Raw genomic sequence first — 22,185 nt, 5'->3', positions numbered from 1 at the left:
TGCACGTGCACGTGCGTGTAACAATCCTCGTTACTATGGTTACTACGCAACTACCTATTTTTCATCTAATTTGCACGTGGGCGGTCGTACAGACAGCAGAAATAAATTCTCTGAATTATAGTAGAGATACTTACTTTGTGTAAAAGATTATCCTAAGTTTTTGTTTTTTAATTTTCATAGCGACAGCAATTATCACATTTAGACAAATAACAAGTAAAAAATTGTGATTTACGCAAAATCAATCACAATTAACTGTCAGGTGGTAATCTGAAAACTCCACTTTAACGATGGGGAACACAGCAGAATTGGAGAGACAAGTTAACAAGCTGAGGGTGGGGTGTGAGCTCAACAAACAGGAGGCAGATAGAGGTAATGAACCAATTAATTAATAGTAGCAGCAACTTTAAGTCGAAAATTGGTCAAAATGTGTTGCAAAATTTGACGAAAACTACTTGTATTTGTCAAACTGTCAAAGCATTAAACAAAAATTAAACAAATCAACGGTTAAAATAATAATTCGCAGTAAAAAATAACTTTTAATTAGTCCTGTTCCTTGTCCTTAATCAACCCTGCTTGCTTAATTCTATAATTTCCTACTTAAAAAGTTCATCTCAAACCTAAGTTATTTCGAGAGCTTTTTCTCTAAAAAGGAAGTTTCTTACTTTAAAAATTGAATATTTTTTTTATATATTTTTCATAGATCTGTTCAATCTATTCATTATAGGGGGGGGGGGGGGGGGGGGGGGGGGGGGGGGGGTCCAAGGGGAACTTTGGGGAACTTTGGGAAAGTCCCCCAAGATTTCTGAAGTTCCCCAAAAAAAAGTTCCCCAAAACTCCCCTAAGTTCCCCAAAATTCCCCAAAATTATTCAAAATTATTCAAAATTATTCAAAATTATTCAAATTATTCAAAATTTCTCTAATATACATTAATACCCATTAATGTTAACATGTATGTTATTATAAGGTATAATCTTAACTTACTTGTTGATACTTGCAGCATGATAATTTTTTTGGCATGATAATTTTTTTGGGGAACTTTGGGGAATTTTGGGGAACTTTCTGAAGTTCCCCAAAAAAAAGTTCCCCAAAATTCCCCCAAAATTATTTGTTTCATTGATAATTTTTTGGGGAACTTTGGGAAAGTCCCCCAGGTTTCCTGAAGTTCCCCAAAAAAAAGTTCCCCAAAACTCCCTAAAGTTCCCCTGGAACCCCCCCCCCCCCCCCCCCCCCCCCCCCCCCCATTATACTAAATCAGCCATGTAATTAAATATCTCAGAAACTCATTGAAAAATCTTAATAGAATTGCAAAATAGAAACAATGAACAGGAAAACAATAGAACGTCCGGAAATAGCTTTGTGGTCTAAAGAAAACCGTTTATTTCTGAGTTCCCGGGGAAATCTCTCGAAGTGGGATATTGATAGTTGGTTGGGACTGTAGGAACTGTATTCGCTTCCGCTGAACACAGGCAACAGGTATGAAGAAAAGAAGCAGAGCTGGCACTATTACAACTATCACGGAGTAAAAGACAGTCGATGGTATGGTCACCATTCCAGAAGCTTCTTTGCAGTCAACAGACTCTGTTTTGACGCACTCCGGAACCACCATATCATTGGAACACTTGGTGGTTGTATAGTGGGAATACCCTCCCGCAACCTTTACTCCGTATCCTAGATCACAGAGCACTGGTATTGTTTCCCCTGGTAAATGCAGAGGTTGGGAGCTGTCCAGCAGCAGAGTTGCGTGTGTCACATTGAGCCGCTCGCAGAAGCCCTCCTGCTCCACCATGACAAACCCAATCAAAAGATCCAGATCGTTCCTGGGATTACTCCGTGAAGTGACTGTAACGAATGCGTAGGTATCCTGTCTCATTATGTTCCATTTTCCCATGCCAGACAACACATCAATAGGTGACATTATCATCTTCTGGTTCTCTTCCTCTTCATGCGAGCAGTCCTTCAGCACCGCCAGAGAATACATCTCATGCTCATGTGACATCACCCTCACAGTCACACACTTTCTTGAATCCATGTCCGTTATCCTGACGATGTAGCCCTTGGTGATCTTCTCCAGTTTGTTGATGCGCCACAGAGTGGATGTAGTGTTATTAGCCCTGCAGTCCTTTGTCCAGGTCAGCTTTTCGTCTCCCCAACTCCAGGGCACCGAACTTACCTTCAAACACATCCCTGTTTTCACTTGCCGGATGTAGATCCCGTCTTTTCTCGCCATTTCAAATTTCCGTTGAACCTCCACCAGCTGCAGACATGTCCTCTCCCCTGAGTAGATGGATACGTTTTTGTCATAGCGAGCATTTTTGAAGCCCAGATGGCGTTCATCGTACAAACTACAGAGTGAGGAGGTCTCGAGTGCAAAGGAGATGGCAGTGCAGTTCTCCAAGTAATAACAATACTTCCAACATGTCAGACCTGGCGAGATTGCAAACTCCAGGTACGGCGCGGAGATTATCACCTTCTGCTGGTACAGGCAGTCCTTTGTGGTACTGTCCTCCAAATGGAGGGTGGAGTGCAAGTAGCAGGCCAGTATCAGGCTCCATTTTGTGAAGGAATTCGAGAGTGGCATTCCCTTCAAAGTTTTTGCAACCAGAAAATTAGCTTGTGAGGTGTGATGATCTTTCTTTAGATATAGCTGCGAAAAGATTTTGTAGTCAGTCAAACATTAACAAAAGGAAAAGAGGAGCCTCGTACGTTGAAATATTTGTGTTATTCTTTTCTCTTGCCGTATATTCAATTCCTTTGTTTAGTTGGTTTGAAATTTTCGAATTCGCGACGACGCTCCTAGATTTTGAGAAACAAAACATTGTGACATTGCAGTTGTTCATCGATAGTTCATAGTTAGACCTCAACCCTCTAAGTTATATCAATAAACAAAACAGCAATGAGTGATATAGACAGATGGATATCAATTTTCCATTTTTGTCCAATTGCCGAATCCTTTTTCATGAATCATGATATTCAGGAATTTTCTTAAAACTTGTTGATTGTAATTAATTGACTGGAGAAATGTTGAGCTCTTATGTTAAATGTTTATTTGAAGTATTTTGAACTGACACATTCGTCATTTTATTTGAATTCAATCACCGAACACATCAAATCATCATAGATGGTACTTGATTGTTAATGTTAAACTGTTAAGGGTTATTAGAGAAACTCTGTTTTAACTTAGATCGATTCAAGTCGACAAATGAATACTGAATTTCTATGATATGGAAAATAAAAGTCGAATATTAATTAAAGAAATATATGTTTTTAGCCTATCATTCAGAATCGTGACGAGTCTATGGCACTAAAACTGGTAAAGTATGCTGCTGTTTAAAAAATGGAATTAGTTAATATACTCTAATAACTTAGTATCAGCTACATACCAAAAAAATATGATATCAGTAATATGACTCAATAAGCTTTGAAGCCTACAAACCAAACTGGGGAAACTGTTTCTTGAAAATTTCAACAATAACTGGAATCAAGTGAGGCGCAACATCAAATGTCCCAGCCATTGTTGCACCTGCTAGTCCTGCTACACCTCCAACTGCGAGCGCTGCCAAAATAGCACAAAGTAAGTTATATTTCCACTTAGCTTCACTGCTTCAGCGCCTTCCTTCTCAGATCTTTCTCTTTGCTCACGATACATAACAATGTAGCAATGTCCTGCAGAGCTCTCTCTTTTTGCGGGCGTAGACGGTCGACTAACTCAAAGTCTCTATTCCTTCTTGCATTTTCTACCTTCGCTTGAAGACAAGCAGCGTCTCCCTTTGCGTTTCTTTCACTTTCTCTTAATTTCGCTGCTTCCTCCTCAGTCCTTTTTATAATCTTTTCCTGACGTTCTTTGTCTTCTGTTAAGTTTGTCACGTGATCTTGAAGTTGTTTGATTTCTTTTTCCGCTTTATATATTGCTTCCTTTAGACCATCGTATTTATCGATGACCTTCATGATACCATCAACAGAGGTGTTAAATCTGTTAGTGTCGATCAGAATGTTGTATAGGGTTTTGATATTTTTCTCAAATCTGGTCCTTTGATCATCTTCGGTAGTTTCGAATTTTGCATTAATTATTAGAAAAGGTAGATTGAGATTAGTTTCCAGTTCAAAGATCTTTTTAAGTTGATCGTAGAGTATGTTTTCTCCTGTACCTTTTCCCCCTCGACAGAATAGAAAAAAATCTTGACATGCAACCTGCAATCCGAAGGTGATTGCAGCCCTTACGCATACAGAAGACTACAAGCTCTTCATGCTTCTGTAATTAAATGATACATAACAATAACCAGTATCATCATGAATCGATATACTTACTGAGCTGAGTTTGATGTCACTGGAAAAAGGATTGACCGTAAAATTGTATATAGATAAATGCCATTTGTAACATTTATTCCTCTGAATTGAAAAACGACGTAGTATGTTGAAAGTATGAATCGTGATGTGAAGATCAGAGCTCGACCGGGATTTGGCGTTTTTGTCCCGGCCCAGTGGCGTAACGTTGCCTGTTGGTGCCCATGCCAAAAAAGCACCCCCCTGTTGGCGCCCCCTCCCCTTTTAGTGCCCCTCCCTAAAATATAACAAATTAGATGATTTTAGAGGATATGCCCGTAAAATCTCTAAAAAAATTGTGTTTCTAGAGCAAAACGCGCAGTTTTGCTAGTACCATAGTTAAGTTTTAGAAATTGTCCCACATTCAAACGATGATTTGGCGCCCCCCTAAGATTGCGCCACCCCCCCCCCCCCCCCCCGCACAGCGGGGTCGATGGGGCCCTTCGTTATGCCACTGTATTAGCCAGGATTTTTAAAACAAAATTTTGATCTTTTTAATCCAATTTAGCTTCAAATTCATATTATTACTTTGACTTAGACAAATGAAACGAACGTTAAGAATCGAACTAATCGAAATGAAAATCGAAGGATTGATTAGATTTTAGGCTCATCTTCATCCGAAGATTTAAAAAAATAAAATTTTCCATTTCAACATAGAAATATCGTGAAAATCCTGGTCCCGGTCCCGGCCGCGATTTCAGTTTCAAGATTAGGTACACCTCTGTAAAAAGATACAGGTTAGGAAGCAGGTGTGTAGGGCGGGAGGGGGGATTAATGAAGTAATAATTACTAACTCAGCCATATTTTTCTTATATATTTTTTATAATACTCTGGCAAGATCTGTTGAATCTATTCATTATACTAACTCAGCCATGTAATTAAATATCTCAAAAACTCATTGAAAAATCTAAATAGAATTGCAAAAAGAAACAATCAACAGGAAAACAAAAGAACGTCCGGAAATAGCTTTGTGGTCTAAAGAAAACCGTTTATTTCTGAGTTCCCGGGGAAATCTCTCGAAGTGGGATATTGATAGTTGGTTGGGACTGTAGGAACTGTATCCGCTTCCGCTGAACACAGGCAACAGGTATGAAAAAAAGAAGCAGAGCTGGCACTATTACAACTATCACGGAGTAAAAGACAGTCGATGGTATGGTCACCATTCCAGAAGCTTCTTTGCAGTCAACAGACTCTGTTTTGACGCACTCCGGAACCACCATATCATTGGAACACTTGGTGGTTGTATAGTGGGAATACCCTCCCGCAACCTTGACTCTGTATCCCAGATCACACAGCACTGGTATTGTTTCCCCTGGTAAATGCAGAGGTTGGGAGCTGTCCAGCAGCAGAGTTGCGTGTGTCACATTGAGCCGCTCGCAGAAGCCCTCCTGCTCCACCATGACAAACCCGATCAAAAGATCCAGATCGTTCCTGGGATTACTCCGTGGAGTGACTGTAACGAATGCGTAGGTATCCTGCCTCATTATGTTCCATTTTCCCATGCCAGACAACACATCAATAGGTGACATTATCATCTTCTGGTTCTCTTCCTCTTCATGCGAGCAGTCCTTCAGCACCACCAGAGAATACATCTCATGCTCATGTGACATCACCCTCACAGTCACACACTTCCTTGAATCCATGTCCGTTATCCTGACGATGTAGCCCTTGGCGATCTTCTCCAGTTTGTTGATGCGCCACAGATTGGATGTAGTGTTATTAGCCCTGCAGTCCTTTGACCAGGTCAGCTTTTCGTCTCCCCAACTCCAGGGCACCGAACTTACCTTCAAACACATCCCTGTTTTCACTTGCCGGATGTAGATCCCGTCTTTTCTCGCCATTTTAAATTGCTGTTGAACCTCCACCAGCTGCAGACATGTCCTCTTCCCCGAGTAGATGGATACGTTTTTGTCATAGCGAGCATTTTCGAAGCCCAGATGGCGTTCATCGTACAAACTACAGAGTGAGGAGGTCTCGAGTGCAAAGGAGATGGCAGTGCAGTTCTCCAAGTAATAACAATACTTCCAACATGTCAGACCTGGCGAGATTGCAAACTCCAGGTAGGGCGCGGATATTATCACTCTCTGCTGGTACAGGCAGTCCTTTGTAGTACTGTCCTCCATCTGGAGGGTGGAGTGCAAGTAGCAGGCCAGTATCAGGCTCCATTTTGTGAAGGAATTCGAGAGTGGCATTCCCTTCAAAGTTTTGCAACCAGAAAATTAGCTTGTGAGGTGTGATGATCTTTATTTAGATATAGCTGCTGAAATATAGTCAGTCAAACATTAACAAAAGGAACCTTATACGACGTACGTTGAAATATTTGTGTTATTCTTTTCTCTTGCCGAACCTTCAATTCCTTTGTTTAGTTGGTTTGAAATTTTCGAATTCGCGAGAATTTTGAGAAACAAAACTTTGTGATCTTTATATAATGCGAATTTGAGGGATACATTGCAGTTGTTCATCGATAGTTCATAGTTGGACCTCAACCCTCTAAGTTATATCATACACAAAACAACAATGAGCGAATAGCGATATAGACAGATGGAAAACAATTTTCCATTTCAGTCCAATGGCCGAATCCTTTTTCATGAATCATAATATTCAGGAATTTTCTTAAAACTTGTTGATTGTAATTAATTGACTGGAGAAATGTTGAGCTCTTATGTTAAATCTTTGTTTGACACAATGACACAATTTTCATTTGAATTCAATCACCGAACACATCACATCATCATAGATGGTACTTGATTGTTAATGTTAAACTGTTAAGGGTTATTAGAGAAACTCAGTTTTAACTTAGATCGATTCAAGTCGACAAATGAATACTGAATTTCTATGATATGGAAAATGAAAGTTGAATAAATTAATTAAAGCGAAATATTTTTTAGCCTATCATTCGGAATGGTGACGAGTCTATATCACTGAAAACTGGTAAAGTATGCTGCTGTTTAAAAAATAGAATTAGTTAATATACTCTAATAACTTAGTATCAGCTACATACGAAAAAAATGATTTCAGTAATTTGACCCAATAAGATTTGAAGCCTACAAACCAAACTGGGGCCCCAAAAAACAGTTTCCCCATGGGGAAACTGTTTTTGAAAATTTCAACAATAACTGGAATCAAGTAAGGCGCAACTTGTGTTACTAAATTTTCAACATCAAATGTCCCAGCCATTGTTGCACCTGCTAATCCTGCTACACCTACTGCAAGCACTGCCAAAATAGCACAAAGTAAGTTATATTTCCACTTAGCATCAGCGCCTTCCTTCTCAGATCTTTCTCTTTGCTCACGATACATAACAATGTCCTGCAGAGACCTCTCCTTTTGCGGGCGTAGACGGTCGACTAACTCAAAGTCTCTATTCCTTCTTGCATCTTCTACCTTCGCTTGAAGACAAGCAGCGTCTTCCTTTGCGGTTCTTTCACTTTCTCTTTATCACGCTGCTTCCTCCTCAGTCCTTTTTATAATCTTTTCCTGACGTTCTTTGTCTTCTGTTAAGTTTGTCACCTGATCTTGAAGTTGTTTGATTTCTTTTTCCGCTTTATATATTGCTTCCTTTAGACCATCGTATTTATCGATTTAAGGACCACTGCGAAAACGTTGATGAAATCACAGCACTCCTTCAGTTTCACTATAAATTGTGCTATTTCAGTGTTGCTCTTTTCTGTGCTATCGAACCCCACTGTATCAATGAATGATGCTTTCTTTTCGGGTAAACCCAAATAACTTGCGTTTGAAAGAATAGTTCCTGTGTTTCCGATGTTAATATTAGTACTTTTGGGGAAAATTTTTGTTTTGTCTCCGATTGGTTTTGAAAGTGCATTACAGAGGGCAGTTTTGCCTGCACCTTTCTTCCCCAGAAACAAAAGCTTTTTCCTTCCGTTGTTTCTGAGGTCATAAACTAGTTTTTACTCTTCTTCCTACTGGAGCTGAGGGGTTGTATTGTTTAAAATGTTTCTCATCGCAGTTTTTGTTACTGCAGTTGATTGGGGACTGGAATTACAATCATCTTACTATATATAAAGCGAGACGATATATATATATATATATATATTTATTTTAGGTGATAATCAATAATCATTTTGTTTCTCGGATTTACAAATTTTTGGTATCATGGTATAGTTCTAACGATGATGAGATCAGAACACACGGCCATAATTCTGGGAAAAGTTGCATTGTTGGAATATTGTGATTTTAAAACGGCATTGAATCAAAAAAAGTGTTACGAAAAAACGGCGTTATTTTGCTGAAATTTGGGCTCAGCGTCGGACTGTTTTCAAAAGCTCATGATAAATTGTAATAAAATGATGCAATCATGAAAATTTCTGGAATCTATGTACAAATAACTTTTCCAAACGATAGCATAAAGTATGATAAGTTTACAAATATCCGTGTATTTGATAAACGCAATAATATAAGTCAAGTCAGAAACACGCCTACTCGCACACATTTTGAAATATAACTCCAGCTAGCAACGGCGCAAAACAACCAAAGTTTCAGTGAAATGGTGCCCACATGTCTGTGGAATGCGCAGTAGAGCTATCGCACGTGAGAAATGTATCAGTCAGTCTACCTTGTTTGGCGCGCTGTTTCGTTTCCGTTACAAATTTTGACCTTGTACGCCATTTTGTCGCCATTTTGTCAATTTATACGTAATTTCGTAAATTTCGTCAATACCACGTTTAGCCAAATTCCACAGAGAGCTTATAATTTACTTCCAACACGAAATAAACATTGCTAAGGCCATGAAGTTACCTAATGGCTACTTTTAACGGAAAATCAAGTCATTCTGTGACATGTAGCGTCCTTTTGTCACTTAAATGGATGACGTTGACTCTAGAACATCGTGAAACTTTCATCAGTAAAGCTAAAAGTATTTCCATTCTAAAAAACTTTACTTCAAGATAATTGCACGAAAGATGAATAAGTGTCTAAAGGTCCATTTGATTGAACTTGTCTTCAACTTTTAAGCTGTATTACGTCTCGAAATAAGCGATCGACCGCGCAGGATTACCACCTATTTATTTATCCGCACCATTTTACTGACACCACGGCATCAACTTTAACACGGGTTTCCGCAAAAACCGTACAAGATATAAAACTGAAACTTTTTTAACTGATTCAAATGCTTTAATGGCCTTCAAATCAGCATGAAAAAATCGAAAATTGGCCAAGGAATAAGAATTTTAGTACCCAAAATTTGGACCCCCAAGTGGTGTCAAAAACGCGAATTAAATAGGTAATAATTATTTTCACTGGGAGACTTTAGGGTAGGAAACTGATCCGGCCACAAAAGAGTCTTGACACCAGTCTTAAAGGTTTGACGGGTTCCTGCTAGGAATCCTGCTTACAATAATGCATCAAAACGACAGCAAGAACTTAAAAATGAAGCTTAATATTTTCAAACGGAACGAAGTTGTTTCTTCTTTCTTTTCGTGGCCTGAATTGAATTCATAATAACAACATAGTAACATTTGGAATATACTGCACTGTACAGTGTACATTGTACATTGTACAGTGTACATTGCACAGTGTACATTACACATTACACAGTGTACAGTGTACAGTGTACAGTGTAAAGTGTACAGTGTACAGTGTACAGTGTAAAGTGTACAGTGTACAGTGTACAGTGTACAGTGTACAGTGTACAGTGTACAGTTACCATACAAACTACTCAAAACGGACTTTAACAGTTTAATTGCTGGAGCAAATAAAACTACAGAAGAGTCTACAGTTTACACAATGTGATAAGTGTCACCAGTGACCGCTTTAAATATTGCATAATGTATGTTAGAATGTGTAGTAAATGTTAGAATGTGTAGTAAATGTTAGAATGTGTAGTAAATGTTAGAATGTGTAGTAAATGTTAGAATGTGTAGTAAATGTTAGAGCACACGCAATTTGGGAGGGAGGATCGTTGGGCGCCCGCTAAACGACGTTTAACTCCGCCTATGCCAGTCGTGACTCCATTTGCAACGCCAAAATGGAGGTAAGCCCGGGACCACAGTGCTCGTACACTACTGAAGACAAAAGAATCGAGATTACTGTGTCTCTTTGAGTTCCTACACTAGTCAAAGACTCTCTACTAGATGATGAACAGCTCACTACAAGGGGTTGGACGATTGATGATAACTCTTTGCTTGGTTTGATTAATCTAATTAGAACTTAAGAATTTATTTAAATATTATTTATAATGACTACTGACTTGTTAGTATGTTATTACACTCAGGACATTGCACATCACATTCAACTAATAGGAACTTGTTTTTATTATGCTTATTATAATCAGCAGCCAAAATTGTGTTCTTTCGCTATGATGCAGAAAAATGTTCCCGTCGACAAAATATCGGGAAAAACTGTTATTTTTGTTCTTCAATGGTAGTTAGACCTCAAATGTATTTGTTATGAGCGCCTTAGGTTGATGATCAAATGAAAAATTATTTACGCTATTTATTTTTCAATCGCTAAATTATTTTCCACTACTTATTTAGTATATTTACCATTACTCGATGTTCAAAAAGAAAAAAATCTACACCTAATTTTAATTACATAAATATATTGCTAGTATCAAATAGAGTCAAAACTTTAACAAGTCAGTCAACTGGCAATCTTAACCACTACACTGATACTTGCATGTATAATGTATAGTGTATACATTTTTTAATATGTTTTTTTTTTTAATAATGAAAAAGAAGAAGTGGCAGGCAGAACCCGCAGTGAATGAGTCATTAATGGGTCGCGTTTGGTAATGAACTCTCGATCACACTGTATCTTAAATGTCTCGTTATCTGACTCGCATTCCCTCAAGTGGAATGAATCACTCTTGTAATGACAATAACACGCCGTAGCTGCGTTTACAATTCACATCCTTTTTGTAACAATATAACAGTATTAGGCGCTTCGGGGTCGGATTACATCCGTAAGGCTACCGGCATAATTCATTATAAGATTATACAATACACATGCAGTTCATATAAAGTTGATAACATGAATCAAACCGGGCATCACATTCAACTCTAAGATGGCAAGTACGTACGGTACGTACCTTTAAAAATAGCTGTACGGTACGTACTTTTAAACTTGGGCTGAAAGGTACTTAATGCTTGCAATTGCAAAAAGATGCACAAAAACCACGTTCACACGACAACTTTCATGGAAGCTGAATTCGCTCATCGCTGCATTTCAATTTATACCATTAGATTTAGAGCAGTTGTACAAGAATGTTCCAGAAGCAAGAAGGGTTGGACCATGTGACATTGGATTTGGCGCTTTGAATTATGTTGGTTGAAAAAGTTGGCAGATGTTGTTTACGCGATTTTTAGCGCATCCTCATTAATGTGTGAAACAAACTTTAGAGACTACGAATATCTTATTATATGAATATCTTATTATATGAATAAAAGAAGGCTGAGGCTGAAGCCTCAGCTTGCTGAAAAACTAGTGTTTATTTACTCCAATAAGCACATTAAAATGTGATACTGATTTTATCTGTCACTGTTAATTTTTATCTCTCACTGTTAATTTACTATCTTAATAATTCATGTTCCTCTTCGACTACTACCTCAAATAAAATTATGATAATACTAAAGGAACATTGCAAGTACTCCACTAACTTCGGGGGGGGGGGGGGGGGGGGGGGGGGGGGTCCAACCCGATGTCCGATATGAGGGTTGATGAGGCCAAAATCGGAATCGGAAAAATCGGAAAAATCGGAAAATTGAGAAATTTTAGAGAATCGATCTCTAAAACCTCTCAGAAGTGATATAATTCAACCAGAACCCCTACATATGCTATATTGTTATGAGAAAACGAACTAATTGGACATTCCAATAGTATGTTTTATGTGTTTTTCCACTGCAGGGGCTAGTATGCTCACTACTAGTTGGAGTTGTCATGTACTCCCAGACCCGAGTGCTTTGGCCTCTTGACGTGAGATCGATTGTTTCTGCTCATTAATTTTATCCCTGTTACTTGTTATTATGTATTAGTACAACACTAGGTACCGGGTTATATTTTGTGGTCCGGTCTTTAAACATACCATAATATCACTAGTACACTGCACCTTAAATGTATAGTCAAGTACATTTGTATCGCAAATCCTATTGAACGCAAAACGGAGGCCAGATTTTTAGGAGTTATCGTCGACGACAAACTAAACTGGGCCAGCCACATTCGTGCTGTCAAAACAAAAATGTCACGGTTTATATGTGTTATGTTCAAAATAAAACGCAAATTACCAATCAAAGCACGCTTACAGATCTTCCAAAGTTTTGTACAATCTCACTTAAATTTCTGTTCGCTCGTTTGGGGTTTTGCTGCAAAATCTCATATTAACTCACTGTTCACTAAACAAAAACAAGGAATACGAGCAGTTATGCCGGGTTACGTGAATTACTATTACAAAGATGGTAAACTTCCGGATCATACTAAAGCTACGTTTAAAGAGTACGAAATATTAACTGTACACGGGGTAATCATAAAAAATGCTCTGACTCTGATGCACAAGATAAATTACATGCCTGGCCTTCTGCCGTCGTCGATAAAAGACTTATTTCCTCCCGATTTACCAAAGTATGGCACATCTTATGACGACAATATCGACTGGCTAACAACGTACTCTCAACCAGATCTACGCGCTAGTGTTCTGTATAAAGGTCCTATATTAGCTATTACCGAGCACAACATTAGTCGCATAACTTGCCCATCTAGCATTTTCTCAATAAGCATTTATAAGAAATCAGCAAAGCGTGTAATGATAGAACTACAAAGCTCAGGAAACGATGAAGAATGGCCAGCTTTTCTGTTACATAATTTACCCGGGCTACGTAAATCAGCAAGATCAGGCACTCAACAAATCAACTACCGAGAATAACCTAAGGAATAAGTAAAACTAGACGGTTAGCACACCATTAGAACAGCCGACACTTAATAGCAACCTAACATATTATGCAGCTCAACTTTCACTATTATATCCCATCTAAATCACTTATCGTGCCATCCTGACAGCACATTCCATATTTCACTGCCAACTAGCGCAAACCTATACTGATAAAACACCTACGACAGTATTATCAAGTAAAGAATTTTATATAAACGTTTAAGCTTTTAAATGTGTTTGCAGATCAGGGTCATCAGAATCAACTGATAAAATCTAGACGAAATAACTATGAGTTCGATGGCATGTAATTTGCGTGCCCTTCGGGGATTAATATTGATTATTACAATTATTATATATTTTGAGTAAACATTGACTGGTGTAAAAGCCAGCCCCAAACAAATCGTAACACATGCTTGGCTGGGGGATCATGTTTTGTGTCCGTTCGGTACCCTGTATTTTCAAAACGGACAAAAAGTAGGGCGGACAAAAACGGACAAAAACAGACAAAACATTTAGATGTCCTCCTCCTCCTCCTCCTAAGTCTTCCTCCTCCTGAGTCCTTCTCCTCCTCAGTCCTCTTCAGTCCTCTTCCTGACTCCTCGTCCTCGTCCTTCTCCTCAGTCCTCCTCACCTTCCTCCTCAATCCCCTTCTCCTCCTCAGTCCTACTCCCAGTCCTCCTCCTTCTCCTTCTCCTTCTTCTTCTCCTCCTCCTCATCCTCATTTCTCCTCCTGATCCTCCTTCTCCTCCCCATCAGTCCTCCTCATAATCGTCCTCCTCCTCCTGAGTCCTTCTCATCCTCCTCCACCTCCTGAGTCCACCTCCTGAGTCCTCCTCCTGAGTCCTCATCCTCCTCCTCAGTCATCATCCTCTTCCTCCTGAGTCCTCCCCCAGTCCTCCTCCTCCTTCTCCTCCTCATCCTCCTCCTCATCAGTCCTCATCCTCTGTCCTCCTCATAATCGTCCTCGTCCTCGTCCTCGTCCTTAGTCCTCCTCCTCCTTATCCTCCTCCTCAGTCCTCCCCCAGTCCTCATCCTCCTCCTTCTCCTTCTCCTTTTTCTTCTCCTCCTAATCATTCCTCCTCCTCAGTCGTCGTCGTCCTCCTCCTCGTCCTTAGTCCTCGTCCTCTTCAGTATTCCTCCTCAGTCCTCATCCTCATCATCCTCCTCTTCAGTCTTCCTCCTGAGTCCTCCTCCTCGTCCTCCTCCACCTCCTCATTCCCCTCCTTATCCTCCTCCTCTTCAGTCCTCCTCATCCTCCTCCTCGTTCTCCTCCTTATCCTCCTCCTCCTCAGTCCTCCTCCTCATCCTCCTTCTCCTCTTCCTTCTCCTCCTAATCAGTCCTCCTCCTCAGTCGTCCTCCTCCTCTTCATTAGCCCTTGTCCTCATCCTCCTAGTCCTCGTCCTTAGTCCTCGTCCACATCCTCCTCAGTCTTCCTCCTCAGTCCTCCTCGTCCTCATCAGTCTCATCCTCCTCATCCTCCTCCCCAAGTCCTCCTCTTCCTCAGTCCTCCCCCAGTCCTCCTTCTCATCCTCCTCATCCTCTTCAGTCCTCATCTTGTTCCTCCTCAGTCCTCCTCTTCCTCCTACTCGTCAGTCCTCCTCCGCAGTCCTTCTCCTCAGTCCTCCTCCTCCGCAGTCCTTCTCCTCCTCGTCAGTCTTCCTCCTCGCCAGTCCTCCTTCTCCTTCTTCTCCTCCTACTCCTAAGTCCTCCCCCTCCTCCTCCTCAGTCCTCCTCTTCCCTCTCATCCTTTTCCTCCTTCTCCTCCTTCTCCTCCTACTCCTAAGTCATCCTCCTGCTCCTCAGTCCTCCCCCAGTCCTCCTCCTCATCAGTCCTTCCCCAGTCCTCCTTCTCCTCCTCCTCATCCTCAGTCCTCCTCCTCATCATCCTCCTCAGTCCTCCTCCTCCTCAGTCCTCCCTAAGTCCTCCTCTTCCTCAGTCCTCCCCAGTCCTCCTTCTCCTCCTCCTCATCCCCTCAGTCCTCCTCCTCAGTCCTCCTCGTCCTTAGTCCTCCCCCAGTCCTCCTTCTCCTCATCCTCAGTCCTCCTCCTCAGTCCTCGTCCTTCTCCTTTTTAACAGTCCCCCTCCTCAGTCTTCCTCCTCGTCCTCGCTCTCGTCCTCCTCCTTCTCCTCCTTCTCGTCTTCCTCCACCAATCCTGCTCCTTTTCCTCAGTCCTCCCTCTCCTCTTCAGTCCTCTTCCTCCTCAGTCCTTCTCGGTCCTCCTCTTTCTCCTCAGTCTTCCTCCTTCTCCTCCTCCTCCTCAGTTCTCTTCCTCATCCTCCTCCTTCTTCTCTTCCTTCTCCTCCTAATCAGTCCTCCTCCTAATCAGTCCTCCTCCTCAGTCGTCCTCCTCCTCGTCCTTAGTCCTCGTCCTCATCGTCCTTAGTCCTCGTCCTCATCCTCCTAGTCCTCGTCCTTAGTCCTCGTCCTCATCCTCCTAGTGCTCGTCCTGGTCCTCCTCAGTCTTCCTCCTCTGTCCTCCTCAGTCCTCCTTCTCCTCAGTCCTCCTCCTCCTCATCAGTTTACACAATTTATTGTTACTAAAATGTTTTTAAACGCATTTGAGTCTGTAACATATTGACATGTTACTGTTACTGACTCAAAATGTGCTCGAGAATGTTTTTGTTTAATAGAGTTTTACTCTCCAGTACTATGGAAAAGTTGTTACATGATAAATAAAGATTTTGATAAATAAAGTGATTTTCATCCCTTTTAATGTTATTGAAAATTGTGTAGACTATTCTTTGTATCTAACTGAGGATTGGAAGTTTGAGAAAGGACCAGTCATTAACCGTGCTACCCATTTCTGCAGATAGCCTGTTACAAATTGTGGAGACAAATTGTGGAGACAATTTAAATCAAAAGTTACTAAAGCGTTCGCTATTTGTTACGATTGTTATTACCAACCGTACCTCTTTCAATTGTGGACCGGGGTGGATGTTTCTGTCAAACAAGAGTTGATTCGACATTGTGTTGTTTTTCGGACGAAACGATTCTTGTTTGGAACAAGATACCATTTTGGAGTTCTGGGACCACCACCAATCGATTTCTTGTCATATTTAAGTACAGAAATAGCTACCTATATCGCCTAGAAACCTCAGAGGGAAGATTTAAATTTTCCCGATTTTTCCGATATGAGGGTTGATGAGGCCAAAATCGGGATCGGAATGATCGGAATTGATCGGGTTGGACCCCCCCCCCAACTTCGAAAAAAGTTTCATTTTTTTCCCAAAAAAGTCTGTACCCTATAATATAGGGTACAGACTTTTTTGGGAAAAAAATATATAGTATATAATAGGGCCTGTACGGTACGTACCTTTAAAAGTAGCTGTACCGTACGTACTTAAAGCCCTGTACCGTACGTACTTGCCATCTTAGATTCAACTACCGGTAACTAAACTCCATTATTCCTCAGTGAAGGTTGAGCTAGCTGCAGCTCAGCGCAAGATGACTGATGAACTTAAAAAACACAAGGACACCATCGACGCTAAGGATATTGAGCTCAGGAATTGGTTTGTTCAATAATAAAATTGATTAAGTTAATGATTGCCAAGTTCTATTTCATCTTTTAAGATGATCGCGTTCTTGAATATCTCGGTTTTCACGCCAATGTAGATAATTTTATCTATTTAGCGCCTCTCTTAGTGTAATATTGCTAAGATCCAACAAACTTTTATTAGGTACGATGAAAAAGAAAAGGCTGTGAAGATGATATCAAACAAGAAAGAAAAAGAAATATCAGCTCTAGAAAAACTTCTTGAAGATAAAGATATGCTCATCAAGAATTTGGAGCAGAATACTGTCGCTACGGTCGCTGTGGATGTGAGTTAAGAAATTTTATTTTTGTGATTAATGAATCAAACAAGTATGTATTAACTTATTAACTTATAACTAATCTTACCGATTTTAAATTTAATTACTAATACGTCTTAAAAATACAATATCCAGCAGTCCGTCTTAATTACAAAAGTGTAGAACTTACAAACTTATCCCTTCATTTCTCTTCAGCAAGGGGTAATATTTTGAATCAAATCCTTTGAGAATTTCTGAACAATGCAACATGTTCTCAAATTGGTCATAAACCTGCCTCCAATTAACCTACGTTTCATGCTCGTTCATTTGATCACATTTCAATTTTTGAATGATGATAATTTGAATGAATTACATCCTATGTCTTTAGTGCCTGAGCCCGGCGATGGGCTCAGAGGAGTATATACGGTTGAGCGAGGAGAGCAAGAGGAAGTTGACAGAGATGGCAGACATGGTTATACAGATGGAAACTGACCGGGATGAGACCCGGGCGGAGTTTGAGAAATTCAAATCTCAGGTTTGATAATTTGATTTATCTAAAAATTCGAAGTCGAAGCCACATTTTTTTTCATTTTTTCTTCATGAAAAATGGAATTACTGCAAATGAAAAATAAATAATTCCCATTTACTCATTTCGCAGATAGACGAAGCGATATCAGAGAAAGAAACCAAGTTTGCGGAGCTGCGAGCGGAGCTGGCGAGCACAGAAAAACGAAACAAGGAACAGCAAGAAACTGTCTCCACCGCTCTGGCACGAAGCATTGAACTGGAACAAAACGTGTCTGAGTTGAAAAGGGAGATGGAATGTATGGAGACGAAGAGAAGCAAACAAGTGTCCGCTGAACTGGACGAGGTGGGAAGAAACTTTTGGACGTTATTTTTGATTTTCTATCGTTCTTGTGATTTTTAAATTTGGCAATTTTTTGATTATTTATTTGCTATGCTTTTCAAGCTTTAAGAATTTTAAAATCATCATCAATGGTGCGCTTTTCCAGATTTTTAGCATTCTAAGGGCATATCTTCCGCTTCCGATATATAAGCTTCTAATGTCACAGTCTATAAGTTGGGGTTTGGCATGATGAATAAACGTGACATGATTGAGAGATTGGGACTAATGATTAATGAATTTAGAGATACGTGAAATATTTCAGTCCTTGTTACATTACATACAGATTCCCGTGAGAAGAAGCTCACGGTTGCAGGTTAAGGTATTTGTGACCATGTGACTATGTGCACCGACGATTGAATTCTAGATTCTTACCTTTCGTACCTTAGTGTCCTGAAATTCTTACTTCTAAGCATTTAAACATTCTAAACATTTTTCCACTCTTAGCATTGAAATGCACGGGAATCGGTCACGAGGGCGGAGGTCACGAGGGCAAAGGACCCAAGCTCAAGGGCGAAAGTTTCCTAAAAAAAGTTGGACACGAGGGCGAAAGACACAAGGGCGAAAGTCGATCACATGACACAAGGACGGAAGTTTCCTAAAACAATCACATAAATCACTTTATCATGGAAATATACACCGTCCTTAATTGTAAATGTTGAACTAGTAATTAACGGGTGATACTCGTAAAATATCTGTTCCATATATTGACCGTCGACGAGTCCAACTCGGTGCGCGTCCTGGTAGGTTGTAAACCTACAAACTAGTAATACTACAAAACCTGCAACATCACACAACTTACTTCTAATAGAAGGAAGCATTCGACGCCCTCAAAAACCTTGGTTCCTTTTCTCCAGACCGAATCATGGTGGACTTTGAAGGTGCTTGGCCGGATCAATCAGAAATTCCATTAATTTTCAGGACAAATTCTTGAGGGCTAGGTCCTGAAAAAAAATTTTCGGCTCATAATGATCAGAGTAACATGAACATTGAACACTGCAGAAAAGTGGTCTCCAGGAAAAATTAAAAAATTTTTGACTTAGACAATTTTCGGCCAGAGTCATTCTCGATACGTAACTCTAAAGACAGACTCCCCGCTTCCGAGCTCTTATTGCATAGGGGTGGCCTGCCCTCCGAGATTGCATTACAAATGGAAAGCTTCGACTCCAAGATCGTGTATCGAGGCCCGAGGGTGAGGTCTGGACTTCGAAATCAGGATAGGAAACATGAAAACTTATTAATTTTGGAAATATTTTTACATGATTCATGATTACTTTGAGCTTGGAAAGGCAACACGTTTAGTACCATATTAATGATATTTGAAAAATGTATACAAGGCCAAGGGCAAGGGGGAGGGGGATCCTTGTGTTCGAGCTGGAAAATTGTTGAGCGTTCGAAGTTCTCTATAACCATGTGTGTTTTGTGAGTAAAGTTACAAGGAATTCGAAATCAGGATCACTAAAATGATTGAAACATAATTTATACAATTAGAAGTAAGTTCTGTGATGTTGCAGGTTTTGTAGTATTACTAGTCCAAAATTTAGGAGGTGTATATTTCCATGATAAAGTGAGTCATGTGATCGTTTTAGGAAACTTCTGCCCTTGTGTCATGTGATCGACTTTCGCCCTAGTGACCTTCGCCCTCGTGACCTTCGCTCTCGTGACCTCCGCCCTCGTGTCCTACGCCCCCGTGACTTCCGCTATAGTGTCCTATACCCGCTCCGCACGCATGCTGCCATGCCTCTGACTTTTCAGCATGATCGTTATCAATCTACAGTCAAAACTGTTCGTTGGTTTTAAACGTATGCTGCATTTTTAGCTGAAGAATCATGCGAACTGTTAAAGCATTTCAACTGTCGATTATTGCTGATGACGCATCTCTTCAGTGCATTTGCATTGTACACACAATTGTGCGGATTATGCATTTTTCAAAACATTTCCCAACCCAATGTTATTTTTACGTAACATTCGCACAAACGTTCTTAACATTGCATGCGATAAATTAGTCTTTTCAACTCAAAGCTAAAAAGTAAAGATAATTTATGTATAATTTACAGGGAGGCAGAGAATCAACTCAATCCTCGAGAAGTTCCAATAGGATATCAAACAAACCCTCATCTCGAACATCCGCTCTAAATCATTCCAGGTTGGTTCCCTTGTCAATGTGTTCGTGTCAGTCCAGGTGTCTACAAATTAATTACCACTTCAAATTCACTTTTGAAACATTTTGCCAGAATGACTGTTTTAAATTGAGGTTTTGAAGCTGTTTTGAGAAAAAACGGATAAGATAATTTATGTACTTATAATGGAACGATAGGAATGTCAAGAAAATTTGATAGCTATTAAAAATTCGCTTACAATTAACCGGTATATTTTGAGAAATATGTTCCTGACCTTGTATTTCAGACGGTCGTCAGGTCAACGCAGGTCAGGATCAAATGTTGGTGGTAGCAGAACAAGCGGCAAAAGACCGGTTGTTAAGACAGCTTCTAGACGGACCTCTCAAGTGCTCATCAATAAAACTCTCAATACCAACAGGTTCATTTGGTTAGAATTAATTGGTTTCATTAGGTAGAAATAAATATTAATTTACTAACTTTCGGTACTTGTCATCTAAGTCATTTAATTTCGCGAGTGTCTTTAAAATGTTATTTTTTTGAACGATAGATATTACTTAGGTCGAAGAAGAGTCGCATTCAGCCCATAGAGGAGTCACCATCGTCCGATAACTTTGCTGTAAGTAATTGAAAGTATTTGACGGATTTAAATTGGTGATACTCAAATAGATGATACCTGTCAGTTCATGTATATCTGATCATTCTTTACAAAAATTTATGGATTATGGATCAGTCGGAGGAGTCTGGAGGGGTAATCATGGATGGGAGAGCTTACATCAAGATCTTGAACCAAGTCCTCCAGCCTTCACAGTTCTTGTAAATTTGTGTAACAGGCCATTTTCGGAGAAACTAAATTCTCGATTTTACAGACTCCAGGATCCGTCGGTGTGAAGAGAAAAGCTACTTTAAAAGGATTGAAAGATTTGCTTACTGGTTCATCGCCCAGACAATCCAAGCGAGGTAATAACTTAATTATGAATTTTGTATAGTTTTAATTACGGTAAATAATTAATCGATTCTTGTTCCCATTTTTCTGTCAGGGATAGTAATTTTTGAATACGTGATAGTGGTTACAGTTTGATTCAGGTGGACTATACTAATTTAGATTTTAACCTTGAAGGAGGCGGTTATCATGTACAATGTACTTATATTGTTCTTTTAACACTGGACATTTCCAGGAAAAGCTGCTCCTATCTCCGTATCAGAAAGTGACAGCGACTTCGCAACGCCTTCACAACCTGAGCCAAAAAGAGGCAAACGAAAGCTCCACAAATCTCAGATCAGTACACCGGAGCTGATCCCTCCGCCGGAGCGGCCTGGACTAAGGGACGTCGTCCCGGACACACCGGACACCGATACTAAGATCACTCGCTCCCGGACCAAGCTCATTCAGGAGCACCTCAGCGGGAAGAATCTTAGGAAAACAAGAAGTAGGGCAACCAGGATATAAAGACATAAGAAATAAGAGGGTTGTTACATAAACTGTCCCAGATAGAAAGTGCTAGGTTGGAATATCATGCCATGATCGAACAATGTTTTCAGTTTTAGTGAATTTGATTTAAGCCAATAATTATCGTGAGTGTCGTAGATTCCTAACAGGCCCATTTGAAGCTTCAGAATGATATTGATTCTTAGATTAGCGCATGCGTTTATCAATTTCACATAATATTAATATTAGTAAAACCTAGTCACTCTACATAGTATTTTTGACTATTTTTGTTTAATCTTTCTGGATTTCTAAAATCAGCTATAGACGGTAGACCGATCAGAAAATTGAACCGTATGCCAACAATCTTAACCTATTAGAAGCTTAGATTTTAGTGAATTAAACTACAATTTGTTTGTCCCTTGCAAACTTACCCTGCTAGTAGTGTATGATATTCAGATGACCTGTACTCATAGCTTTGGTAAGAGTGATTAAAGTAAGATTAAAATGGTGTATTTTGTGACTGAAACAGTTTTTAAATTTATCTTACATTATATTTGATCTAACTTTTCCTCTTTATTATCCCCCTAATGTTACTATTTATTGATTGCAAAATTTGTATAGTTCATTCAAATGATGCCATTCTATTACTTGATTTCAAATACAAAATAGTTGCCTCACGTTGTACTTGTAGGCCTGCCGAGTGTGCGGCTGTATCGTGACTTTCAATAAGTGAAACGACAA

At 39.8% G+C, this 22,185-nt stretch overlaps 3 protein-coding genes across 5 annotated transcripts in view; 2 read left to right on the top strand and 1 right to left on the bottom strand.

Moving 5' to 3' along the window:
* The window catches only part of LOC134822799 (protein ABHD13-like), a 948,842-nt gene that overhangs the window by 436,472 nt on the left and 490,185 nt on the right, over positions 1-22,185 (top strand). The gene's annotated exons all lie outside the window — the stretch shown is intronic.
* Positions 1-22,185, bottom strand: part of LOC134823321 (peptidyl-prolyl cis-trans isomerase NIMA-interacting 4-like) — a 70,916-nt gene that overhangs the window by 36,252 nt on the left and 12,479 nt on the right. The gene's annotated exons all lie outside the window — the stretch shown is intronic.
* Positions 274-22,078, top strand: LOC134822960 (ion-translocating oxidoreductase complex subunit C-like). 3 transcript variants are annotated; one of them, XM_063834243.1, is made up of 11 exons: positions 274-369; positions 16,618-16,714; positions 16,883-17,024; positions 17,383-17,529; positions 17,653-17,865; positions 18,164-18,220; positions 19,956-20,044; positions 20,305-20,436; positions 20,577-20,634; positions 20,885-20,975; positions 21,194-22,078. In XM_063834243.1, exons 1-11 carry the CDS (start codon positions 288-290, stop codon positions 21,463-21,465), a joined length of 1,380 nt encoding a protein of 459 aa, XP_063690313.1. In that variant the 5' UTR covers positions 274-287; the 3' UTR covers positions 21,466-22,078. The 3 variants fall into 3 exon arrangements, with proteins under 3 accessions (XP_063690313.1, XP_063690314.1, XP_063690315.1); XM_063834245.1 differs by lacking the exon at positions 274-369 and adding an exon at positions 7,204-7,257; XM_063834244.1 differs by lacking the exon at positions 18,164-18,220.

This window comes from Bolinopsis microptera, chromosome 11 (genome assembly GCF_026151205.1).
Source record: "Bolinopsis microptera isolate Bmic1 chromosome 11, MBARI_Bmic_1.0, whole genome shotgun sequence".
In the NCBI taxonomy this organism is placed as follows: Eukaryota; Metazoa; Ctenophora; class Tentaculata; order Lobata; family Bolinopsidae; genus Bolinopsis; species Bolinopsis microptera.
This window is presented reverse-complemented; position numbering and strand designations above follow the sequence as displayed.

Bases quoted from the DNA above. Each gene is read 5' to 3' on its own strand.
- LOC134822960 (XM_063834243.1), top strand. From the start codon at position 288: ATGGGGAACACAGCAGAATTGGAGAGACAAGTTAACAAGCTGAGGGTG. The intron at 17,025-17,382 runs GTGAGTTAAGAA...CTATGTCTTTAG, and splicing joins TCGCTACGGTCGCTGTGGAT to TGCCTGAGCCCGGCGATGGG. The intron at 20,045-20,304 runs GTTGGTTCCCTT...CTTGTATTTCAG, and splicing joins TCCGCTCTAAATCATTCCAG to ACGGTCGTCAGGTCAACGCA.